A 20,420-nucleotide genomic window follows, 5' to 3' on the forward strand; every position below is an offset into this window, starting at 1 on the left:
TGGACCAACTTATGGAAATGTGATCTTACAAGGATTCTTTAAAGACAGTCCCTTTTAACAACACACATTTTTGATACGCATATTGCTCTAGAACATGTGTACACAAACACCTCCTAGAAGTCAGAAAGGCACCTAAACTGGAATTACCTAATTGGACAGGATAACAGAAACAAGTTTATTTCTGCTTATGAAAATACGTAAATATAATGAATTTTGAAGGCTTCCAATATTCTTTACTTCAGCTATTCAAAAGTCTGTCCTGAATTCCAAGGGAAACATCCTATGATCAAAAAGCCTTGAAATAAAAATTCAGATTTCTGGAAATCCTCCAACGGCATAGTATTAGAGATGGAAGTGAGTGCTGCAAAGACACTAATCTCCACAAAACTGAAGCAGAAAATAATATAAATGTTTTTTTTTAAGGATTCTGGAATTCAAAACATCACTTGAACTAGGGTCAATTACAACGTACAAACACAGGAAAAATCCCATCCAGCAATACACACGCACAAACACACTTGTTCTAGAGATCACAAAAAGTCACAGTAAATATGGCTTTTGCTTTTTTTTTTTTTTTTTAATGAGCATGTGGCACCATCATAGTGCCACAAAAATAAAATGGAAAATAAGGCCACATAGGCCACAAAAATAAAATGGAAAATAAGTAGTAAAATTCAGGGTTAACAAGAACACCAAAGTTAAAAGATAATTTAGCTGGATGTTTCGTACTGTCTTGTGGACAAGCCAGACTACGTAGGAAATTTCTTCCCTTAGGAAAGTTTAGCTAGACAATTAGATTACAGGATCAAAGCAAAAGAAGAGTATAACATGGATCAGGTTCTGTATTTTGAGAGTGTACCTGTCAATAGCTTGAAGATCATTTGCTGGGTTCCACGTAGGATCAAACAGTATAACAACATTGGCACCAACAAAATTAAGACCCAGTCCACCAGCCCTAAAAAGAAAAATGAAAAAACAGAACTATTTGAAGTAAGAAAAGTAGAACAGTTTTTTTTTTTTCCAGTGTATTAGGTGCATATTAGCATTAAAAAAAAAGAGGACTATAGAGATACTGATAACAGTGGGATACAGCTTTGTGTTACTGTTAATAAGCACCAAGAACTTAAATAACCACTGCTGTAAAATGCAGTCATCTCACCCAAGTAGCGAAAAAATTGCAAACTGTATGACAAGCTGAGTCAATCAACTGCTACCACCTTACTATAGTAAAAGTCCTGACTGCTACTTCATACCCACGGAGTTCCAAGAACTATACTGAAATTCATAACCACTTTTATGCCAGTTAACACTATAGAAGCAGGAAAGCTACTGCTTAAATAAAAAGTCCGCATTAAGTTTTACTTCCTCTAATCCCAGAACACAGTTTTGACAGTAATGCCATGTAGTTTCCACTAAAACGGTCACAGCCTAGGGTAAGTCACATCAATAAGAACGAACAACTGTCACACGCATATTTGTAGAGCATGGAAGTCAACTGTTAAAGCTATAGTTGGCCACACAGCTGCATGTCAGCAACATTCACACTTGCCATTACAAGGAAAAAAGTCACTGTAAGAAAACTGTCTGCTGTGGAGGTAAGGAGTCACAGGGGTACCAGTTACATGGTCTTCAACATTCAACAGCTGTACTGGGCTTTCAGGTAAAGCCTGCAAGCCAGCAAAGAATTTGAGCACACACTTAATCTGAGGCAGCTAACTAACGCCCTTGCTGAATCTAACCAAACTGCTCAGTCACTTGGAGTTTGGCATACGCATAGCTGGATGATTTGATAGGAAAAAAAGTGAGGAAAACAGCATTTTTCATCCAGCTGCGAAACAGGCAAATACTGAAAATTCTTTTCAACTGGCTCAACTAGCATTCCTACAAGAAGTTCCTATATAAGCACATACCAAATACTATTATTAACTATTAAAACAATTATTTTCATTGACATAGACAGCATTGATTTGAAGTGTGGTTTTTTTTCTGAATGCAGTACCACAACATTGAAAAAGTCAATTTAATTTAATTTACTAAGCATCTGGTTTTAATAGATGACTTTATATTCAGCTTGTTTAAAGCAGTGGGAAAGGTAAAAAGTTTCCAGGGATGTGAATAAATGAAGACAGAAACCAAAAGCTTATGGAGGCCCACCACCTTTTGGTTTTCACGGAATCCTTGCTAACGTAAATACAGTTACGGCCTCTTCCTTCCAGGTGTGGTGTGGTGTTGGGTTAGTTAAATCTGGAATGGGAGAGGACATGGGAACCTGCCAATATTAACGGAGGTTTCCGGAGGATGAGCACTCCAAAGTTCGAAATGCTGAATAAAAATCTTTATATTTTTCAGAATACCTCACTGTATTTTGGTGTGTTTCTTTTTAGTGAGGACAGAATTCAGCCTCTCATCTAACCAAACCAACTCTGCAGTCAGACTGAAACATAAGTCAACATGTTTTTCCAAATGCTTTCTCATAAAAAATTGTAGTATTTGGAACTGAAATATGAATTAAACCTCAGTGCAAAGCCTTAAATGTCAGTAAACCAAATTGACTATGAAAATTAACTAAACAGGATACTTAGCTTTATAAAGATTTTAAGTTTCGATATTTTTAGGCATGTCACAAGAAAACAGATACAGCAAAACAGAAAAAAGAGTTGGTCCTATATTCTTCATGGACTGAATGAACGCAGTAGTTAGTTTGTGCATTGTAAAGAATATCTTCCATTTTAGGTATCATTTTGACCAGAGGTTGAAGTCATTATTGCAAGACAATCCATGCAAATTACTATAGTACAGCTCAAATGAAGCGCCTTGTATGAAATGTCTCTTAACAGTTCTCTTTCAAACAACAGTTTTAAAAAGACCACCTTATTTAAAACTGCATACCATGTTAAAAAAATGGCTTGGTTTTATATCCTGTCACTCAAAACTTAATACCAGTGTTCACAAATTACAAAACAGTATCACATTAGGAAAGTTCCCATGAAAGCAGTGACTACGTAATCCTATTTACTGAGGTACATTATTTATAGTTTAAGTTCTTTGTTTCAGTGAGATTTTGTGGCTGGGAGTTCTTTGAATGTGATCACATGCACACTAAAAATTTACAACACAGTTGTGAAGAATTTAAGTGAAACGAAGCCCTGAAAAAAGAAAAAGTAATGGACAGCAGTCCAGTAATGGACAGTAATTAAGAATGCTGCAGGTGGAATAGAAGTGCATACTGTAACCCTTCACAATAAAAACTGTCTAGAAATTTCTGCAACCATCATCTCTTCATCATCTAAGCACTTCTCTTTACATAAAGCATTATGGATAGCTATATGACTATGTGTGACACTAACTGCAAGACTTGAGGTTAAGCTACACACGGAGATTTTTATTTTTATTTTTATTTTTACTTTTATTTTTACTTTATTGTTCAAGGCTGTAGCTCTCAAAAAACTCACCAACCAATTCAAATCAGGATTTCCAAATGTCTATGGGCTATACATAAGAATTCCAGGCAGAAACAGTATTTTGCTGGTATAAAAAAAAAAACAGAGTATAAAACAGGAACATTGTAAATTTAACAGTTAAGTCATCAGCACTGTCTGCACTGTAACTCACTAATTTATATATAGGAGCTTCCTGTTTAAAATTTTACGTTAACTGTGTCAGTGGAATATAATGGCAAACGCAAGATCACTACGCGAGGAATTCATCCTTTGCAGAATGCATTTTTGCAGCCAAAAGACTGTGCAAGTATTTTCAGCGAAAATCAACATTTGGCTCTTCGAGCAATGGGACTTTCAAAACACATACAAGTTGACTACACAGAGCAGTCAGCCAAAAACTTCCCAGCAAGTACGAACAGAAGATTATGACCCAACTCTGTCAGCTTACTATGTGTTGAGAAATAACGAATATACTGTGAAGTCCTCAAGTCTGAAACCTGAGTAAGTGGAAGGATGAATCTCTGGTAGAGTAGAACTGGGATAAATCAATTTCTAATTTCCAAAGGATTACAAAATTAGAGCTGCTTCCATTACTGTATATCAAGCAAGCAAAAAGATAACTTTTGTTTCCTGTGACAGCTACACAAGAAATTGTACCTTCTGTTTTTCTTCGTAAACACTGGTTATATTGACTGCAATTCCATCATTGTTTGTTTCTTCCATTTACTCAGTAAGACGAGAAACACTAAGAAAAACAGAATCAAGACTCATTCCTACAGCAAGTGGAAATTTAAAATCAGGATGCAGAAGACCTGCTTGCTCAGATCTTAGCAATTCTCATAAAGCAGAGGAGAAAGGAAGGGAGGATGTCTTCAGACATTTTAAGAGGCTTCAGTCCACAGCAGTGTCTGTTTACTAACAGCCAAGACAACAACTCACTTCCTCAAAAAAGTAATCCCTCACAAGGTCATGAAGTAAAGTGCAGAGTAACCTATTTACTGAAGACTAGAAACGCAGAGTGAAACAGACTACAAATAAAATTTTCTTACATTGTAGATACAAGACATATGTTAATTTCTTGAATACTGTTGAACTCCCTTACGACTCTGATCCTATCTTCTGATTTTGTATTTCCATCAAGTCTTCGGTAATCTAGCCCAGATGCCATACAGTACTGTTCCAGTACATCTAGCAACTGGGTGGAAAAATAATAAAAAAAGATTAAGTGCTTAACATTATCTTTTTAATTAAACATGTTTCTCAAATATATTTTCTATAAATCAAGCCTTGAAACTCAGCTTTCCTCATTCTGATCTCAACATCCTCAACACTCTTCAGCTGTGATTCTACAGCTACATTAAGGACAAGGTGATTGATGTTGGTCTGCAGTGGTCTCACTCAGTCTTCCAACCCTGGCTGCCTGTCCTGCTTCTAAGTGATGCTGAGTCAGTTCAACCCAATAAACAGGCGGGCAACTTAAACAGTTTCCTACCATCTTAGTGAGTTACAATGACTTTAAGTATGGTAAATGAGCACCAGAGCCAGCACAGAGAAAGAAGCTGGTATGCTCAGCCAGAGTGCACAAGGACAAAGTGAAAGAGACTGCAGTAACCAGCAGCCAGTTTGGTCTTGAACGGTGTGAAGCACAGCCCAAGAAACATGAGCATTTTACTACTGTATCTAAATAGTAAAGTTGCAGTCTACCTTACAGTCACAAAATTATTAAAATCATTAAATATTGAAGACTGAACTGTCATTAACACTATTATTTTTTAGTATTTTTTACACTATCATTATGAATGTTTAACTAAAGAAAAGTGTATTACAGTTCACATCATTACAGGAAACACATTATTCCCAAACAAGAAAAATCAAGGATCAAGTCCCTTAAAAGCCAAGTGTGCATACAACTCTTGCTCCAATTAAACATTGTTTCCAGTTCAAACCAGCATAGTAAGTCTCAAGGCAGAAGTTTCATCACTGGTGATGGTCAAAAGCCAATAGAACAGAGGAAGTTTAACTCTTTCAGCGTCAACACAAGGGTTGTAAGATACTTCAGTCGTATTTTGCTGTTAAACTGCTCTAACTAAAGACCTAAGAGCTGAACTCAGTACAAACGACGTACACCTGAAGTAATGCAACAATTTTAAAGCTCTAAGGAAGGACAAAGAGCATTACATTTGTAATACATACATATGTTGAAACATAGGGTTTCAACATGCTTCTGGAGTATGGTACACTGTCCTTAGTATTTCCCATAGCACAGAGAGAAAGAAAATGTGGTTGACAGCTGTCACCTCAGTGCTTTAAGCTTCAGAACCTACTGCTGCAGCTAACTGACAAAATAAAAAGATCATATGGAGCTCACCTTTGTGGAAAAGGAGAAAAGAAGAACTTTATCCTTGTTTTTTCTGAAGTGATTTAAAAGCTGTTGAAGGACCTGTAAAGGAACCACAGAATACAAATTAAGAGATTTTTATCTGCAGGTCAGCTCACACACGCTTACTTCTGTCTTCAGCCTTTGAACAGGCTACACCATAATTAATTGTTTGCAAAGCCAAGCAGAGGGCTAACAAAAAATATTACTTTGGCACATCTATTTTGTTAGTAAGGGAGATGCTGAACCCATGCATTTTTCAGTGATCTACATGGAAGCCCTGCTATAAAAAGGCAATTATACTACTAACAAGTAAATTCAGAAGCTATTTGTGTCAGTGCATAGACTGCAACAAAACGTTACTCCTGCGAGAGCTCAGAATGGGAATTTCTGCATTTAGCATTGCACACAATTGCCCTGAAAGTTTTCTGTACTACATCTGAGTTTAGAACTTCTTGGAACTTGTCTTCTTAAAATAATCAGTGAGATGTATGCCCCTCCCCACTCCCACTCTCGTCTGTTGCTCTGTTTACTGTAGGATCCAGCTTCCCAGACTCTGCACAGACCTTGAAATGCCAATAATTCGCCCACACACAATGTTCTTCTGGTGGGGAAGCAAATAATCCAGAGTCTTGTGTATAACAGTGATACTGTTATTTTCAAAAGAAGCATGTCCACATCTGGCAAAGCCAGCTCTAGAGTACCATGCAGAAGCAATATACAAATGGGAAAGAGGAATTTTCTGTACCATATCTGTAGCTTCCTCCCACTGGGCAATAAATATTTAAAAATTATATTTACTCAGTGATAAATACATAAACTGTTAATAGACACTGATTTCTCTAAAAGTCTAACAAATCTTTGACAACCAAATAATGAGAAATGTTTATATTAAATTTGCGGTTCTGAATAGTATCTAGAATATAAAATAGTAATGCTACATCACTTATAAGCTCCTTTGTACATATTAGCCAGCCAGTTACAAGTGAAAACAAGGTACAAACAAGGTAATTTTTCCCTGGTTTCACTGTAGAACAACATATAAGCCAGGATTTATTTTACTGGAAAAAAAAAAAAATCCACAGGTAATTTTAGAAGAGCCAAATTACTTACATTTGCATTTCATTTAGTCACATTAAGAAAAAGAACAAAAACAGTGACTTGCTTTTAAAGTGGAAAGAATTTGGCTACTGTATTATTGTTGTTATTATTGAAGTATAGGTCAAATAATGAATTTCCTGTAAGAGAACATACAAACAAATCCACCTAGTCTGTTTAAATAAAATGAATCAATGTCATGCCCTTTGGGATTTTAGGTGTTCTGGAGTAAAGAACAGCTCTGATGAACAGGGAAAAGCAACGAACAGTGTTGCATGAAAAGAGAAATTGATTCTATGCTTGCACACCGAAGTATTAACCTGAAAGCTGTTACTCTGAAAAATACTTGATCACACTTAAGCAAAAGTAACATGCTCTTTGTAAGAGTTCACATGGATTTAAATTCTTATGCCCCTATTACTACACACTGTGAGTTGTCCAACTGTGCTGAAATTTTACCTCTCCCATCTGAGAATACCTTGTTTGTATACAGATGTCCAAGCCAGCCTAGAGCATTTGTAAGCATTCCATGCCTACCTGGCTTATTAACAGTGGAAGTTACTATTCTTTGCAAAGTGCTCTGATAGACTTTCCATTTTCTTACTGAAATAACAACAATATACCAGGCAAAATAAAATCAATCCCATATAGTTATTCCTACATGCGCAGGTTTTGGCTAGGGTACAGTTAATTTTCATCATAGTAGCTAGTATGGGGCCTGTTTTGGATTTGTGCTGGAAACAGTGTTGATAATACAGGGATGTTTCAGTCACTGCTGAGCAGTGCTTACACAGAGTCAGGGCCTTTTCTGCTTCTCACCCCACCCCACCAGCGAGCAGGCTGGGGGTGCACAGGGAGTGGGGAGAGGACAGAGCTGGGACAGCTGACTCCAACTGACCAAAGGGATATTCCATACCATAAGACATCATGCTCACCAATAAAAGCTGGGGGAAGAAGGAAGGTAGGGGATGTTTGGAGTGATGGTGTTTGTCTTCCAAACTAACAGCTATGCATGCTGGAGCCCTGCTCTCCTGGAGATGGCTGAACACCTGCCTGTCGATGGGAAGTGGTGAATGAATTCCTTGGTTTGCTTTCTCTGTGTGTGCAGCTTTGGCTTTACCTACCAAAATGTTTTTACCTCAACCCTCAAGTTCTCACTTTTACTCTTCCAATTCTCTCCCTCATCCCATCAAGGGGGAGCGAGCAAGTGGCTGTGTGGTGCTTAGTTGCTGTCTAGGGTTAAACTATGACACTAAGAGATTTATATTAAGAACAGAATTCCAGAACTCCACAAATGGATGTGGAAATATTATATGCATAGTTTAAAAAAAAAGTTATTTCAAGTGCCAGACACTTAATAGACCTTTCCACTTAGAAAGCATATAGAGTCTCTCTAAGCCAGAATTTTAACAAAATTGTACAAATAACCAGTTACTGTAGGCTTTTAAAACTACCTTAATTTTTCTTACTTCTTTTCCAAGCAGTCCCCAATTGCGTGAACAATCTCCAATTTTTGTGTTTAAAACACAATGGAATCACTTGTTCTTACACTTTGCAGGTCCTCACTTTCTTACTTCATGATCGAAAAAGGATGGTTTCCACACACGGCAGCACGTTTCTTTCACTTCAGTTCTCACATATTCAACTATTCCAAGTTAAAAATCTAGGCATGAAATTAACCTTGCAATAGAAAGCATAAGCAATGTTTTCTGAAAACTGTTATGTTCTGCAGTATGATTGGAAACAAAGAGATAATTCCACAAAAATAGCTGAAGTGCAGGTCACACTACTTATTTCTCACCTCCCACCATACTGAGGACATACTAGTCACAGGTATACCATCAATGCTTATTCCTGTACATTTGGATTACAGGGACTTTTTCCAGGTTCCGGTTATAATCTGAAATACAGCAAACCTGGGGTGGCACTTTGTAAATGCTACAGCTTGCAAAACACGTAGAGATGACTACAGCCACAACACAAGACAGGACACAAACACCAATATGCCCCACTCTCACACATCCATTCAGGCAATTCTGGTTTTACTGGTGATGACAGGCACACTCCACAGTACGAAAAGCTATGTTTCCCTACTTGTTTTATCTCTGCTTGATGAGGGAACAGAAGGTACTTTAGCGGATAGGTTAACCTTTTCAACCCTTCAAAACAGTTACAGTTGCTTAGCTAATGAACTTCACTGACAAATCCCAGCCATTCTCTGGCCCTCAATAATTCAAATAAATGCCATAAACTTTTGTTTTGCAAATATGCTCATCTACGAAAGAATAATCATCTGTGCCAAAATTTCTGGGTAGCCTGTACTAAAGTTTAATTTAAAGGACTAAATAATACCTATTTAGTCTATACTACCAGGTGAAAATTACACAGGTATTTCAGTTAGTTTCCAGAATTTATTTATAGAACAGAAAATGTAAAGTATTACAGTGGAATAAGGCTATTAAAACCATTTTACTATAACTGGTCTAATTTTTTTCCTGAATAAACATGTTAAAAATATAAAGTTGTTTTCAAGCTCTAGTACCTGATGACTCTTCTCTCATTACTTTGTGATGGTAAGAAGACCTTCTAAATGGAATACCTTCTGAACAACTTTGTTTGCAGAGCATAAAAACCAAAATCACCCTAAAGAGCTTCTGTTTTAAAATTTAGAACAGAAAATAAAAGATTTAGACAATCTTTTCTTATAAGCCAAACATCCAATGCAAGCAGCAAGAGCAAAGAAAAAAAAAAAAAAAGAGTCACCACACCACCAAACACATATGAACCAATTTCTGGCATTATAATTATTCTGAAGTCAAATTTAATGGACTCAAAACCCACCATATTTTTCAATGATGGCTACTTGGCCCATAACATAAAACTTCTCCTTCCAGGCACAGAGGTATCATCACAAAGTTCAGAATATTCTGTTTATAGTAAGATATATTTCATGATTGTCATGGTTTAGGCCAATCCAGCAACTAAACTCCACACAGCCCCTCTCTCACTACTTCTCCAGTGAAGCGAGGAGGAGCAAAATACAATAAAAGGACCGAGGGTCAACATAAGAACAGAGAAGGAGCACCCACCAACCATGGTCCCAGGCAAAACAGACTCGGCTTTCTTAAAGCAAAGCAATTTATTAAGAGTTACTTTAAAGGACAAAGGGAAACAAAACCGGTTACTTGAGAAGATAAAGAGAAAACAAGGCCAGATCTTAAAAACAACACTTCCCCACCCCCTTTTCCTTTTCTTCCCGGCTCTACTTCCTCCCTCAGTGGCACAGGGGGACAGGGAATGGGGGAATGAAAGTCAGTTCATCCCATGTTGTTACTGCCGCTCCTTTTCTTGAAGGAGGAGGAGTCCTTGCACCCTTTTCCCTTGCTCCAGTGGATCCCCTACTCACGAGGAAAAATCCACAAACTTTTCCAGCATGAGTCCTACCCGCAGGATGCAATCCTTCCCCATTGGATTGCACCAGTGCGGGCTTTACCACAGTCTCGGATTCTTAGGGAGCTGTTGCCACTAGCTCCGGCGTGGGTCGTCCCACGGACTCCAGATGCATTTCTACCTTGTTGTGCGTCCCATGCTTCACGACTATCTTCAGGCCTAGGAATCTCTTCTCCGACATGGGCTTCTCCACGGGCTGCAAGCGGGTCCCTGCTCCACCGAGTCTGTCCTGGCTGTAGGGGGGCCACGGCCGTCTCACCACCGGTTGCAGGGGAAACAGCTCCAGCACACCTCGTCCCGTTCCATCTTCACTGACCTGGCGTCGGTGTGGCCATTTCTCTCAGATTTCAGTCCTCTCTGGGTGAACTCGGCCCAGCGGGCACCCCAGGAGAGGGGCGCTCCCCGAGTTTCCCAAGCGGCTCTGCCGTCGCCATTCTCAGCAAGGGTAGCCTCCGGCTGGGAGCCAGGGAGCGGGAGCAGTGCTCTCCTCCCTTCTCTCATTGCTCCTGGGCAAAGCACCTTTTCCAGTTCCTTTGTCCCAACTTAAATAGGGCAATTTGCAGAGGTGCCGATTGGCTCAACCCCGAGGAGGATGGGAGTCCAATCTGGTGGCCAGAACCGGGTCTGACCCGGTTCCAAAACCAGGGAAGTCACAGGGAGCAACTCCCCTCTCCTGCCACCCGCCCGCCCCCCCGCCATCAAACCATCACAATGATCCGACACAAAATTCAAGTTCCCCTTAAAAGAGAAAGTAGATCAATTTCCCTCAAAGCAAGCAATTCTTTCAATAATTCTGAGATAAATTCTATCCAGTTTGCAATGGACTGAAATAGACATTACAGACTTCTAAAATAAAGCATCATATACACAAAACTATAGGTCACCAACAGTAGAAAAATATTCCATAAATCTACCGGGCTGTCATAAATGCAGCATTTGAAAATGCTTCTGTTTCATTATTAATAAAGTGAGAAACAAACCACACAAGGAAACCCCTCATAAGAATATCATATCATAGTTTCTTATGTTAGAAGAAAGGAAGGTCCGTATGGCTTTTTATCTTTGCCTACTACTGCACTGTAGTCTCTGAGACGACTTTTTTAAAAGGTTGGAGTAATAAAATATTGTCGTGGTTTAGTCCAGCCAGCAGCTAAGCTACCGTGTGGTGCTCGCTCACTCCTCCTGCCCCACTCCCCGTGGGGCGGAGAGGAGAAAAATGTACCAGAAGGCCTGAGGGTTGAGAGAAGAACAGGGAAGGATCACCTATCAACCATGGTCCCTAGGAAAACAGACTTGGCTTGGGGACAAATCAATTTAATTCATTAACGGTTCATTCAGAGAGGATAAAGAGAAACAAAAGCTAGATCTTAAAAACACCTTCCCCCCACTCCTCTCTTCCTCCCAGCTCCACCTCCTCCCCCGGTGGCAAAAGGGGACAGGGAATGAGAGAGAGACTGAAGGTCATTCGTAACACACTGTTTCTGCTGCTCCTTCCGCAAAGGGGGAGGATTCTTTACACTCTTTCCAGGGCCTCTCCTCATGTAAAATAGTCCATAGACTTTCTCTGATGTGAGTTCTTCTTGCAGGATGCAATCCTTACCCAGCAGATTGCTCTAGCGTGGGCTTTTCCCACAGAGTCACAGTTTCTTAGAGCACAGCCACCTGCTCCAGTGTGGGGTCCTACACTGACTTCTGATGCATCTCTGCTTCATCAACAGTTCCCAGCAGTGTGGGGGTCCTTTCCATGGAAACAATTCTCTATGACCTTCTTTAGGCACAGGCATCTCTGCTCCAGCATAAGCCTCTCCATGGGCTGCAGGTGGATCTCTGCTCCACCGTTCATCGCCACGGGTGGCAGAGGGGCCCCCTGCCGTCTCACCACAGGGGAATCCCAGCTCTGGCACACCTCCTCCCGCTCCATCTTCACTGACATTGGTGTCTGCATAGCCATTTCTCTCAGATCTTAATCCTCTCTCCACTGCCGCCACGCTGGGCCCAACCAGCTTGACAAACATCAGCAGACCCATCAGGACTAACTTCGCCCAGCGGGCACTCCAGGAGCAGGGTGCTTTGGAACTCTTCAGGCTGCACTGCTGCAGTCATCTCCAGTTGAGAGGTAGCAGCCCAGTGTGGTCAACCACCAGCTCAAGAGGCCAGGGGATCCAGCCCACCGCCTCCTCTCTCTTCACTTTAGGTCCAGCGCAATTCAGGTTCCTTTGTCCCCATCTTAAACATGGCATTCGCAGAGGTGCTGGCTGGCTCCGCCCTGGCCTGAGGGGACAGGAAGTCCAACCTTGCCAGAAACTGGTCTGACTGGTTTTGGAGCCCTGGAAGCTTCTTACAGGGGCTCTCTCTGCAGCCCGTCCCCTGCTACCAAAACCTCATCAAATAAACCCAGCACAAATGTTCTGTGAAAGACTTACAGTAATTTTTTTAAATTTCCTTTCTTACTTTTCTACAGAAATTTATATTGTGCCTAACTCTCATCTACCAAACATACTGATGAAATATTTTTCAGTATAATTATTACTTCACAAACACAAGCTTGGATTTTAAAATTCAATTTTCCATGACACACACTGCACATTTTTTTTAAAAAAAAGGAAATTCATCATACCAAGGGTCTTCTCAAGAAGATGTGCTTATTTATGGTTTGGGGTTTGTTTTTCTGGGAAGGCTGTGGGATTTTTTGTCTTGTTTTTGTTTTGTTTTGGGTTTTTTGCAGTTACCTACACAATCTATACAAAAAATACCTAGAAACACAGGAATACAGATCAGTACAGACTGATAACAAGCTTAAACATCAGAAACTAAATAAAAAGCACAATCAAGAAAGTCTCCAGTACCATAAAGACAAGCATTAGATTATTCACTAACAATAAAAAAAAAAACACAAAACAAGAGGAGTCATCACTACGCTAGTAGCTCATTATTTCTCACTTTGTTCTACCTGGGGGTTGGACTTGATGACCTTTAAAGGTCCTCTCCAACTCACACTATTCTATGATTCTACTTACATTTGGGCGATTTACGAGATATGTAAACTGGCCTGGCACTTATCTTCTGGTAGCTCAGAGATTCATTTTTCTAACCACGCGGACCTCTCAATGTCAAAAGTAAACATTCAACCTGCCTGACATCTCATCAGTATCAAGCCATCAGCACAAGCTCAGTATACTTAGAGATCACAGCATCTGCTCTCTTGCCACCTCGATTACGCTCTTACTCTGGCACTGCAATAGCAGAACCATCTTCTTTACCACCCAAGGCCACTGTACACAAGTATGAGAAGGGCCTTACTGCTACCAGCCAAGGCTACACCCCACCCACGCAGCCACAGCCAGTGGCACCCCTAAGAGCACGCTGCAGTCTATGCCATCACAGAAACAACTTTGACCTAGTGCCGTGGTTTGAAACAGATTCCTCCCAACAGGCAGCTCAGTACGCTGCAGACTTCAAAGGCAGATAATGTTAGAACCTCTGCCTTAACTCAGGCATTTTTGCTTGCCTGTGTTGTTCACTAGAGTGTCAAAAAACACATAATGAGGATGTCATGAGGCAGTGCTGGAGTGAAGTATATAATAGCACCAAGAGAAAAATTTCTAGAGAAAGCAGAATTAGTTTTAACCAATAAAAGAGCAGCTTCAAAAGCACCACTGAAGATCATGTCATGGTTTTTACAGGTATGCATTAAATGTTTGCTGGTGGCTAATTTTAACAATAAAGTTGACTTTCAAGAGATAATGAAGTGTATATAACAAAGGTAATATGCAGTCCTCTCACATGTATGTAATATCAGGAAATAAAGATGTTGCTTGCGTAATAACAAATCAATAAAGTGATAACAATCATTACTCTTACAAAAAACGTGGCCTGGCCACTTCCTTCCTCCAGTGAACAGACAGAGAAAAAAATATAATACACTCCATTCTGCATAGCTTCTCACCCTCCAGTTACTCTTAGCTCAGAACACTTCTAAATCTAATATGGTTTTCTTTTTAATTAGCTACATTAGACATCTTTTTCAGTTATTCATTCAGTTGCCCTCCGAAACCAGTTTCTGAGGTTAGAGGTTTTACAGGTTTACACTAAACACACTTATTTTGTTCATCTTTAGCCTGGCTCCCTGGCTCCGCTCCTTGACGGAGCTCCTTGAGCTCCTTTAGCTCCCACTCCCTGACTCATTTCATGTCCAAAGGGTTAGAAAAGACAGTAAACACTCAGTACATCTTCTCCAGTTTCATGTTACTCATGACTGTCTCTCTCACATTCATGCCAAGACATTTTTTCCAGGATGGACAGTCCCAGCGTACTTGGTTGTTTCTGTGCCACAGCACTGATCACCTTTGTGGCCCTTCTCTGAACCTTTTCAAGGTCTAACACATGATTTTTGAGAGGAGGGACTGGAACTACCCACAATATTGAAGGTGCTCATAAATCATTACGTCCATAAGGATTTTGTTCTTCTTCTTCCTCAAACATTTCTGACTGCCACTGAGCCGATGGTTTCATAGAACTATCTGTCATAGTATTGTGACCCCAACCCCCTTGACCACAAGGTTCATTTCTGTGAACATCACTAAATATGCAAAGCTAACGTCTTAGGACATCATAGCATCACGGATCAGATCACTCTTATGCAGTCTTTGCCCAGAGGCACCTGGATCCAAGACAGGAGACCTCTGCTGTGGAACCACCACATAAACAGAACGATTAAAAAAACCATAATTATTAAGTGTACATTTTCTTATATCCATAGACTACAGCTGCAGATCTGTTCTCAATACTAATTTTTCCTCTAAAGAATACGTTTACCTTCATTTTTCCACTGTACTTTGGATCTGAAATTGTTTCAAATGCTGCATCTTTGCTTAACTGCACAAAATCTGGGAAGCTGGAAAATACCTGGCTGCACACCCGTTTGATATGTGCTTCCTGGAAGAAAAGCAGAAAGTTTGAATAGGCGTTAAAAGTTAGAGCTACATTGGGATATCAGCAAGCTACACAAGGAGTTAAACAGGTTGAAAAAGGCAATCTGCCACAGTAACTCAAGCAGAAAGAATCACGTGTTTTTATTCGGTTCACTACAGAAGTGCCGGATAAAACATCTCCTGTGTTTTTTTGGTTTGCTTCATCTAAAAAAGAAAGAACAACCTCATCTGAAACCATGGATTCCAGTTCCTAGAGTAACAGACGCCCAAAATCTCTTCTCCTGGGCAGAGACTGCAATAAGACTGGCCAGAATTGTAAATTTCAAGAATATGATTGGTTCGAGGTTTGCATTACCCAACAGTCATGTATCAGCATTTCTCTTGATGCTCTGGCATGATAAGCCAATATGGAAAAAATTACATATTGTTCCACTGATATGATAAAAAACAATACAGGAAATGCATTTAAACCGTTCAAAACCCACATTAAAGCTCCACTGCTAGAATCTGAGTAGCTCTGTGTGACCACACACATTATTTTCCAGAGGAGCAGAAAAGATCTCATCTCTCACCTAAGAATAACACATGTGATGGACTTTAGCATTAAAGGTAAGAAACACTACAAAATATCATTTTTTTCAGTAGGTTAATAATTATGTATGTTGTAAAAGATATTAAGTCTCAAAATACTCACCTAACTGTTATTTCAGTGGCTATTTAAACTCTCAAATGTTATTCCAACAAAAACTACATACACAATATAAAAAGAACCTCCCCTGAAAACATCTGGGTATTTACTGCGTATAAGGCCCTCGACACTAACAGTAACATTTCCTAAAAAGCAAATTTGCCTGAATGGAACAAATTTGCCAAAATTAGCTAGAATTTTCTTATTTCCATTTCCCTGTGGCTTCTGAAAGGAAGTTGTAACATCTCTAAATCCCTTTGCTTATTGTTGGATCTTAAGGATCACATACAAGCACTTTTAAAAACTCTGTCATTTGTGGATCTTCTAGGTTACTTGCCACAGTAACAAGATAAACTGATACTCTTCTCTCATTGAGCATTTTCTACTAAAACATGCTTCTTTTTATTCAAAGAAGCTCAGCTCTGAATATGAAGTACTAGAGATAAAAACCATTCTAATTGCTTATTTATTTATTTGCACAAAGACATTTAAAAATAAAATACTTGTTTTTCTTACTGGGCACTTGTCAGAAACGCAACAGAACTACAAGAAATCACTAAAAACTACTCTTTCCCCTAAAGCTCTCCAATATTTCTATAACCCTTATTATCAGATATGCATCAACTAACTGAACATACTGTTGTGTAACATCTGTATCTATTAAATAAGGGATACATTCTGAATTACTGAATGAAAAAGGAATTCTGCAAAATATCTTAATTTCAGTTAGTTGAGACTTAAAAAGGAAGCCAGCAGCAATTTTCAAGAATTTTCATCCTATTTTCCACAATGGGATGAAATTTTCCACAATACTTCTGAAGCTAACCTGCTGCTTGCTAGTGTTGTCCGTCTGCAGTAGTGCAGCATGATTTGAAACCTTCTGCAGGATTGTCAGGTAACTGAAGCGCAGTGATTTAATGGTTTCACCATGAGCATTTACCTACAAAAAAAAAAAAAGAAAGAATATTAAGAACGTTTAAGCAAACAAATACTCCTGCAAATAAGAAATAATTTTATTTAAGTGCTATTCTTGCAAGGTTTAATGCATTAGTGATTCTAAGTAGCACTATAATCAATCCCAGTAAGATACATACTGTATGCTGAACAAAAATGCAGGAAAATTTCTTTTCTCTTAGCTTTGTGATCCCATTGATAGAAAACATCATCTCAAAAAGAGAAAAAACCCACAGCTATGTTCATAGTTTGCTAAACATTTCAGATATTGTGATATCTGCAGAAATTACTAAGATAACCAAGAATTCCTTGTTAGACAAAAAGACAGTAACTTTAAAACTGATTTAAATGTAAATCAAATCAGAGCTGTTTGAATAACTCTTACCCTACAGCTGCTAGCTTTATACATTTCTGCTGTAGAGAAAAGTAAAGTTTTATAAACAGCTCACGTAACATAATTCAAGCAACTTCAAACATTCTACAGTGCAGCAGCAGCAAGAGCATCAGCTATATTTCTGGTTATGGTTGGCCGATTTGATCAAGATTCGTTTTCCTTTCCCTTCTCAAGTTACTAAATTTCATGGTTAACTTTGGAACAGCCCATAAGAGCACTTAAGTACCTGCAGGCATGCCTAATGCCCTTTGTGAATTAAGTTCAACAGCATTTTACTTTTTTCTACAAAACATCATGAGAAACAGAAGCCTGCAAACAAGTAACGAACACCACTATCCATGGAATATTAAACAGGCTGATAGAGGGATTGTTTTTAAAGAAAGATGCTACATCCTTTGAAAAAAAAACCAAAACCAAACGCAAAACAACGAACAACGCACTACACAAGAATCAAAACAGCCCAGATAGAAAATAGGGAGAAGCAAGTATGAGACACATGCTTTTAAATGTTAGAGAGACATGCTTAATCTGAACCTACTGAGTGATATATACAGAAGAAATACAAAGCTAGACTAATTGAGTGTTAATGAAATCCAGAGACGACAGAAGAAATTTACAGAGCTATTACTCGTGAACAAAGTTCTGCTTGTGCTCTGTGGCTTCTGTCAGGAGTCCTCCCTTCAATGAAGCAAAGCAAAGTGCATGTTTAGTGGCACAGAAAGACACAATCCAACTGCAGTTACAAACAACACAGGCAAAGCCCAGATAACCTGCTGGGTCCAAGATGCCTCTGATCTGCAGCTCCTGCACCGACCGCCTGAGGTGTATAGGAGCAGCACGCCTGACATACTGAACATCCCAGTGCAAGATCCTTGCCAACATCGACCGTTTTACAGGTGCACTTACTAATTCTACAAACCCAGAATTTACTGAATAAATAACAACCATCTGCTCACAGCATGCAAAGCACCTTTGCTGTAATCCCCAAGTGCCTAACTCCATCATTCTCGTGAAGCAACCACCCATGTTTCCTGTTGGTATTTCCCAAACAGATGGCCTACAATCATGCAGCCATCTCAATCAGCTCTTCATCAGCGGAAAGTCTCTTACGAAAAACCTTTCTACCACTCAAACCAGAAAGACTATGTTCTAAAATCCAAATGGTGCAAGATCTTACCTTGTAACAACAATTCTTCCTTTTACGACCGCTGTTGCAGGTACAGGGCTCTCCTGCTTGTAACACTAAGCTTACATCCTCCGTCTCTAGCACAGCCTGGTACACCGCTTTCTGGAATTCGGTCAGGGAACAGTACACCATCTGCCAAAGACAGAAAACCCCCAAAACACAATTATTTGCAGCATACAATGAAAAGCAAAGAACACTGCATCAAAAAATGTAAAATATTGAAAATAAGGTAGAAAATAAGAATATATTTGCTTAAATAGTTACACGAAATTATTCTACCACCAAATGAAAAAATCTGGATCTTGACACTAAAATAGTATGAAATTATAGCCAAAATGTATGTATAGTTATTTTTCCCCTCCCCAAAATTCTACAAAAAGTATCTATACCAAGCTAAAACAACCTGGTGTTAGTTTTCCATAAACCTTTCAGTATGGCTTTTGTGGAGGGATAGGAGGAGGAGGAGGAAAAGTGAGAGAAATAAATGCGTAATCGTAATTAAGGATTCCCCTCTGCTTTGCCAGTTGCTTAATTTACCCTTTCTTTCCTTCTTTTAGGCACTAGCTGTTGTATGGTACTACCACAGGCAGGACAAACAGAGTAAGCAATGAGAAGGCAAGGATCTGCACAGTGCTATGGTCAAAACTCTTATCCCTCTTCTTAGAGACCATGGGTGGCATCTCCATGACATCTTTAGTCTTAAGCAGCGGGAGACAGAAATCCCAAGATCATTCCTTAACCTAGGCCACCCACACAGCAGCAGCACCATGCTGAGCTATAATAATACAGCAGTAACTTGAACATATACTCACATTAACAAGAGAATGAAAACCTGCTAGATTTAGAAAAGCAACTGACTGACATTTGTGTTAATCTTTCCTTCAGAAGACAGTTTAGATGACGTTATTATACACTAAGGATGAAGAATAAATACCACATTCTGATAACAAAACCAGCTGAAAACTAATGTGTTCGTCTACTTAGAAGGAAAGCACAAATATATCTAATAAAAATTTATCAGAACTCTTAGCTATAGCCCTACGTATCATCACTTTACATAATGTTTACAATACCACTAGATTACCAGGATTACAGACCTATGGACAACCAGCTTTAGGTTTGGGGTTTTTCTTCTACTTAGTAATCAAAAATGAGAGAGTTAAAAATGAAAAGTATACTGTTCTATGTACAAAGTGTCAAGCTGCAAATTCAGAAGTCCTACACAGAATTTCAAGAGATTTACATACATTGCATTGGGTTTGCACAGATAAACACAAAAGTGCACATAAAATAGATGTGTAAATCACTAGTCAAAAGTCTAGCTGAGCATTTTCATGCTTGATTAACTCCATTTCAACATGCAGTAATAGTAATTATGTGAACAAAGCACACTACTGCATGTTTTTTCCAAGGCTCTGGATTCTTCTTAAATTCCTAAGTCCAAAAGAAAACCATAAACTACTAAAGGCATGATGAAAGAGAAAAAAATACAACAACAACAACGAAGGGGAGATATATATTCATTAGCATTGCATTTGAAATGCGCAGGTGCTCTTACCCTGTCCTCCTTTTTTGGCAGCTGATGACTGATAAGCGCTTTGGTACGTCTCAGAAACCAGCCAGACATTTTCCTTGCGAGCTTCTCCATGGCTTTACGACCTGTTGCTAGCTCTCTTTTAGTTGCAGTGTGCCTCTGGCCATGCTCCACCGGATCAGAAAACTTCTTCTCAAAATGTAGCCTGCTACCCAAAAGTCCTGGTACAGCCCTATTAATAAAAAAACAAAAGGGAGTGTGTGTGTAGGTAGGTGTGTTCAAAGCAATACAGTATTTTCTTTGCTCCAAGCAGTCTATCCTTTTCCATTGATTCAAAGTGTATCATAAACTGTTTCTAGCTAAAAGCA

The 20,420-nt window shown here is 39.2% G+C and overlaps 1 protein-coding gene across 2 annotated transcripts in view; it reads right to left on the minus strand.

Annotated features, from left to right (window-relative positions):
* Window positions 1-20,420, minus strand: part of ERCC6L2 (ERCC excision repair 6 like 2) — a 58,832-nt gene that overhangs the window by 25,030 nt on the left and 13,382 nt on the right. For both annotated transcript variants that reach the window (XM_086629006.1, XM_086629007.1), the window contains 7 exons: window positions 20,077-20,284; window positions 18,510-18,650; window positions 16,811-16,924; window positions 15,181-15,300; window positions 5,809-5,880; window positions 4,490-4,635; window positions 860-955 (listed from right to left, as the gene is read on the minus strand). In XM_086629006.1, the coding sequence (XP_086485132.1) occupies window positions 860-955; window positions 4,490-4,635; window positions 5,809-5,880; window positions 15,181-15,300; window positions 16,811-16,924; window positions 18,510-18,650; window positions 20,077-20,284 (897 nt within the window). The remainder of the gene's footprint in view (window positions 1-859; window positions 956-4,489; window positions 4,636-5,808; window positions 5,881-15,180; window positions 15,301-16,810; window positions 16,925-18,509; window positions 18,651-20,076; window positions 20,285-20,420) is intronic.

Source organism: Tauraco erythrolophus, chromosome Z (assembly GCF_009769465.1).
Source record: "Tauraco erythrolophus isolate bTauEry1 chromosome Z, bTauEry1.pri, whole genome shotgun sequence".
NCBI lineage: Eukaryota > Metazoa > Chordata > Aves > Musophagiformes > Musophagidae > Tauraco > Tauraco erythrolophus.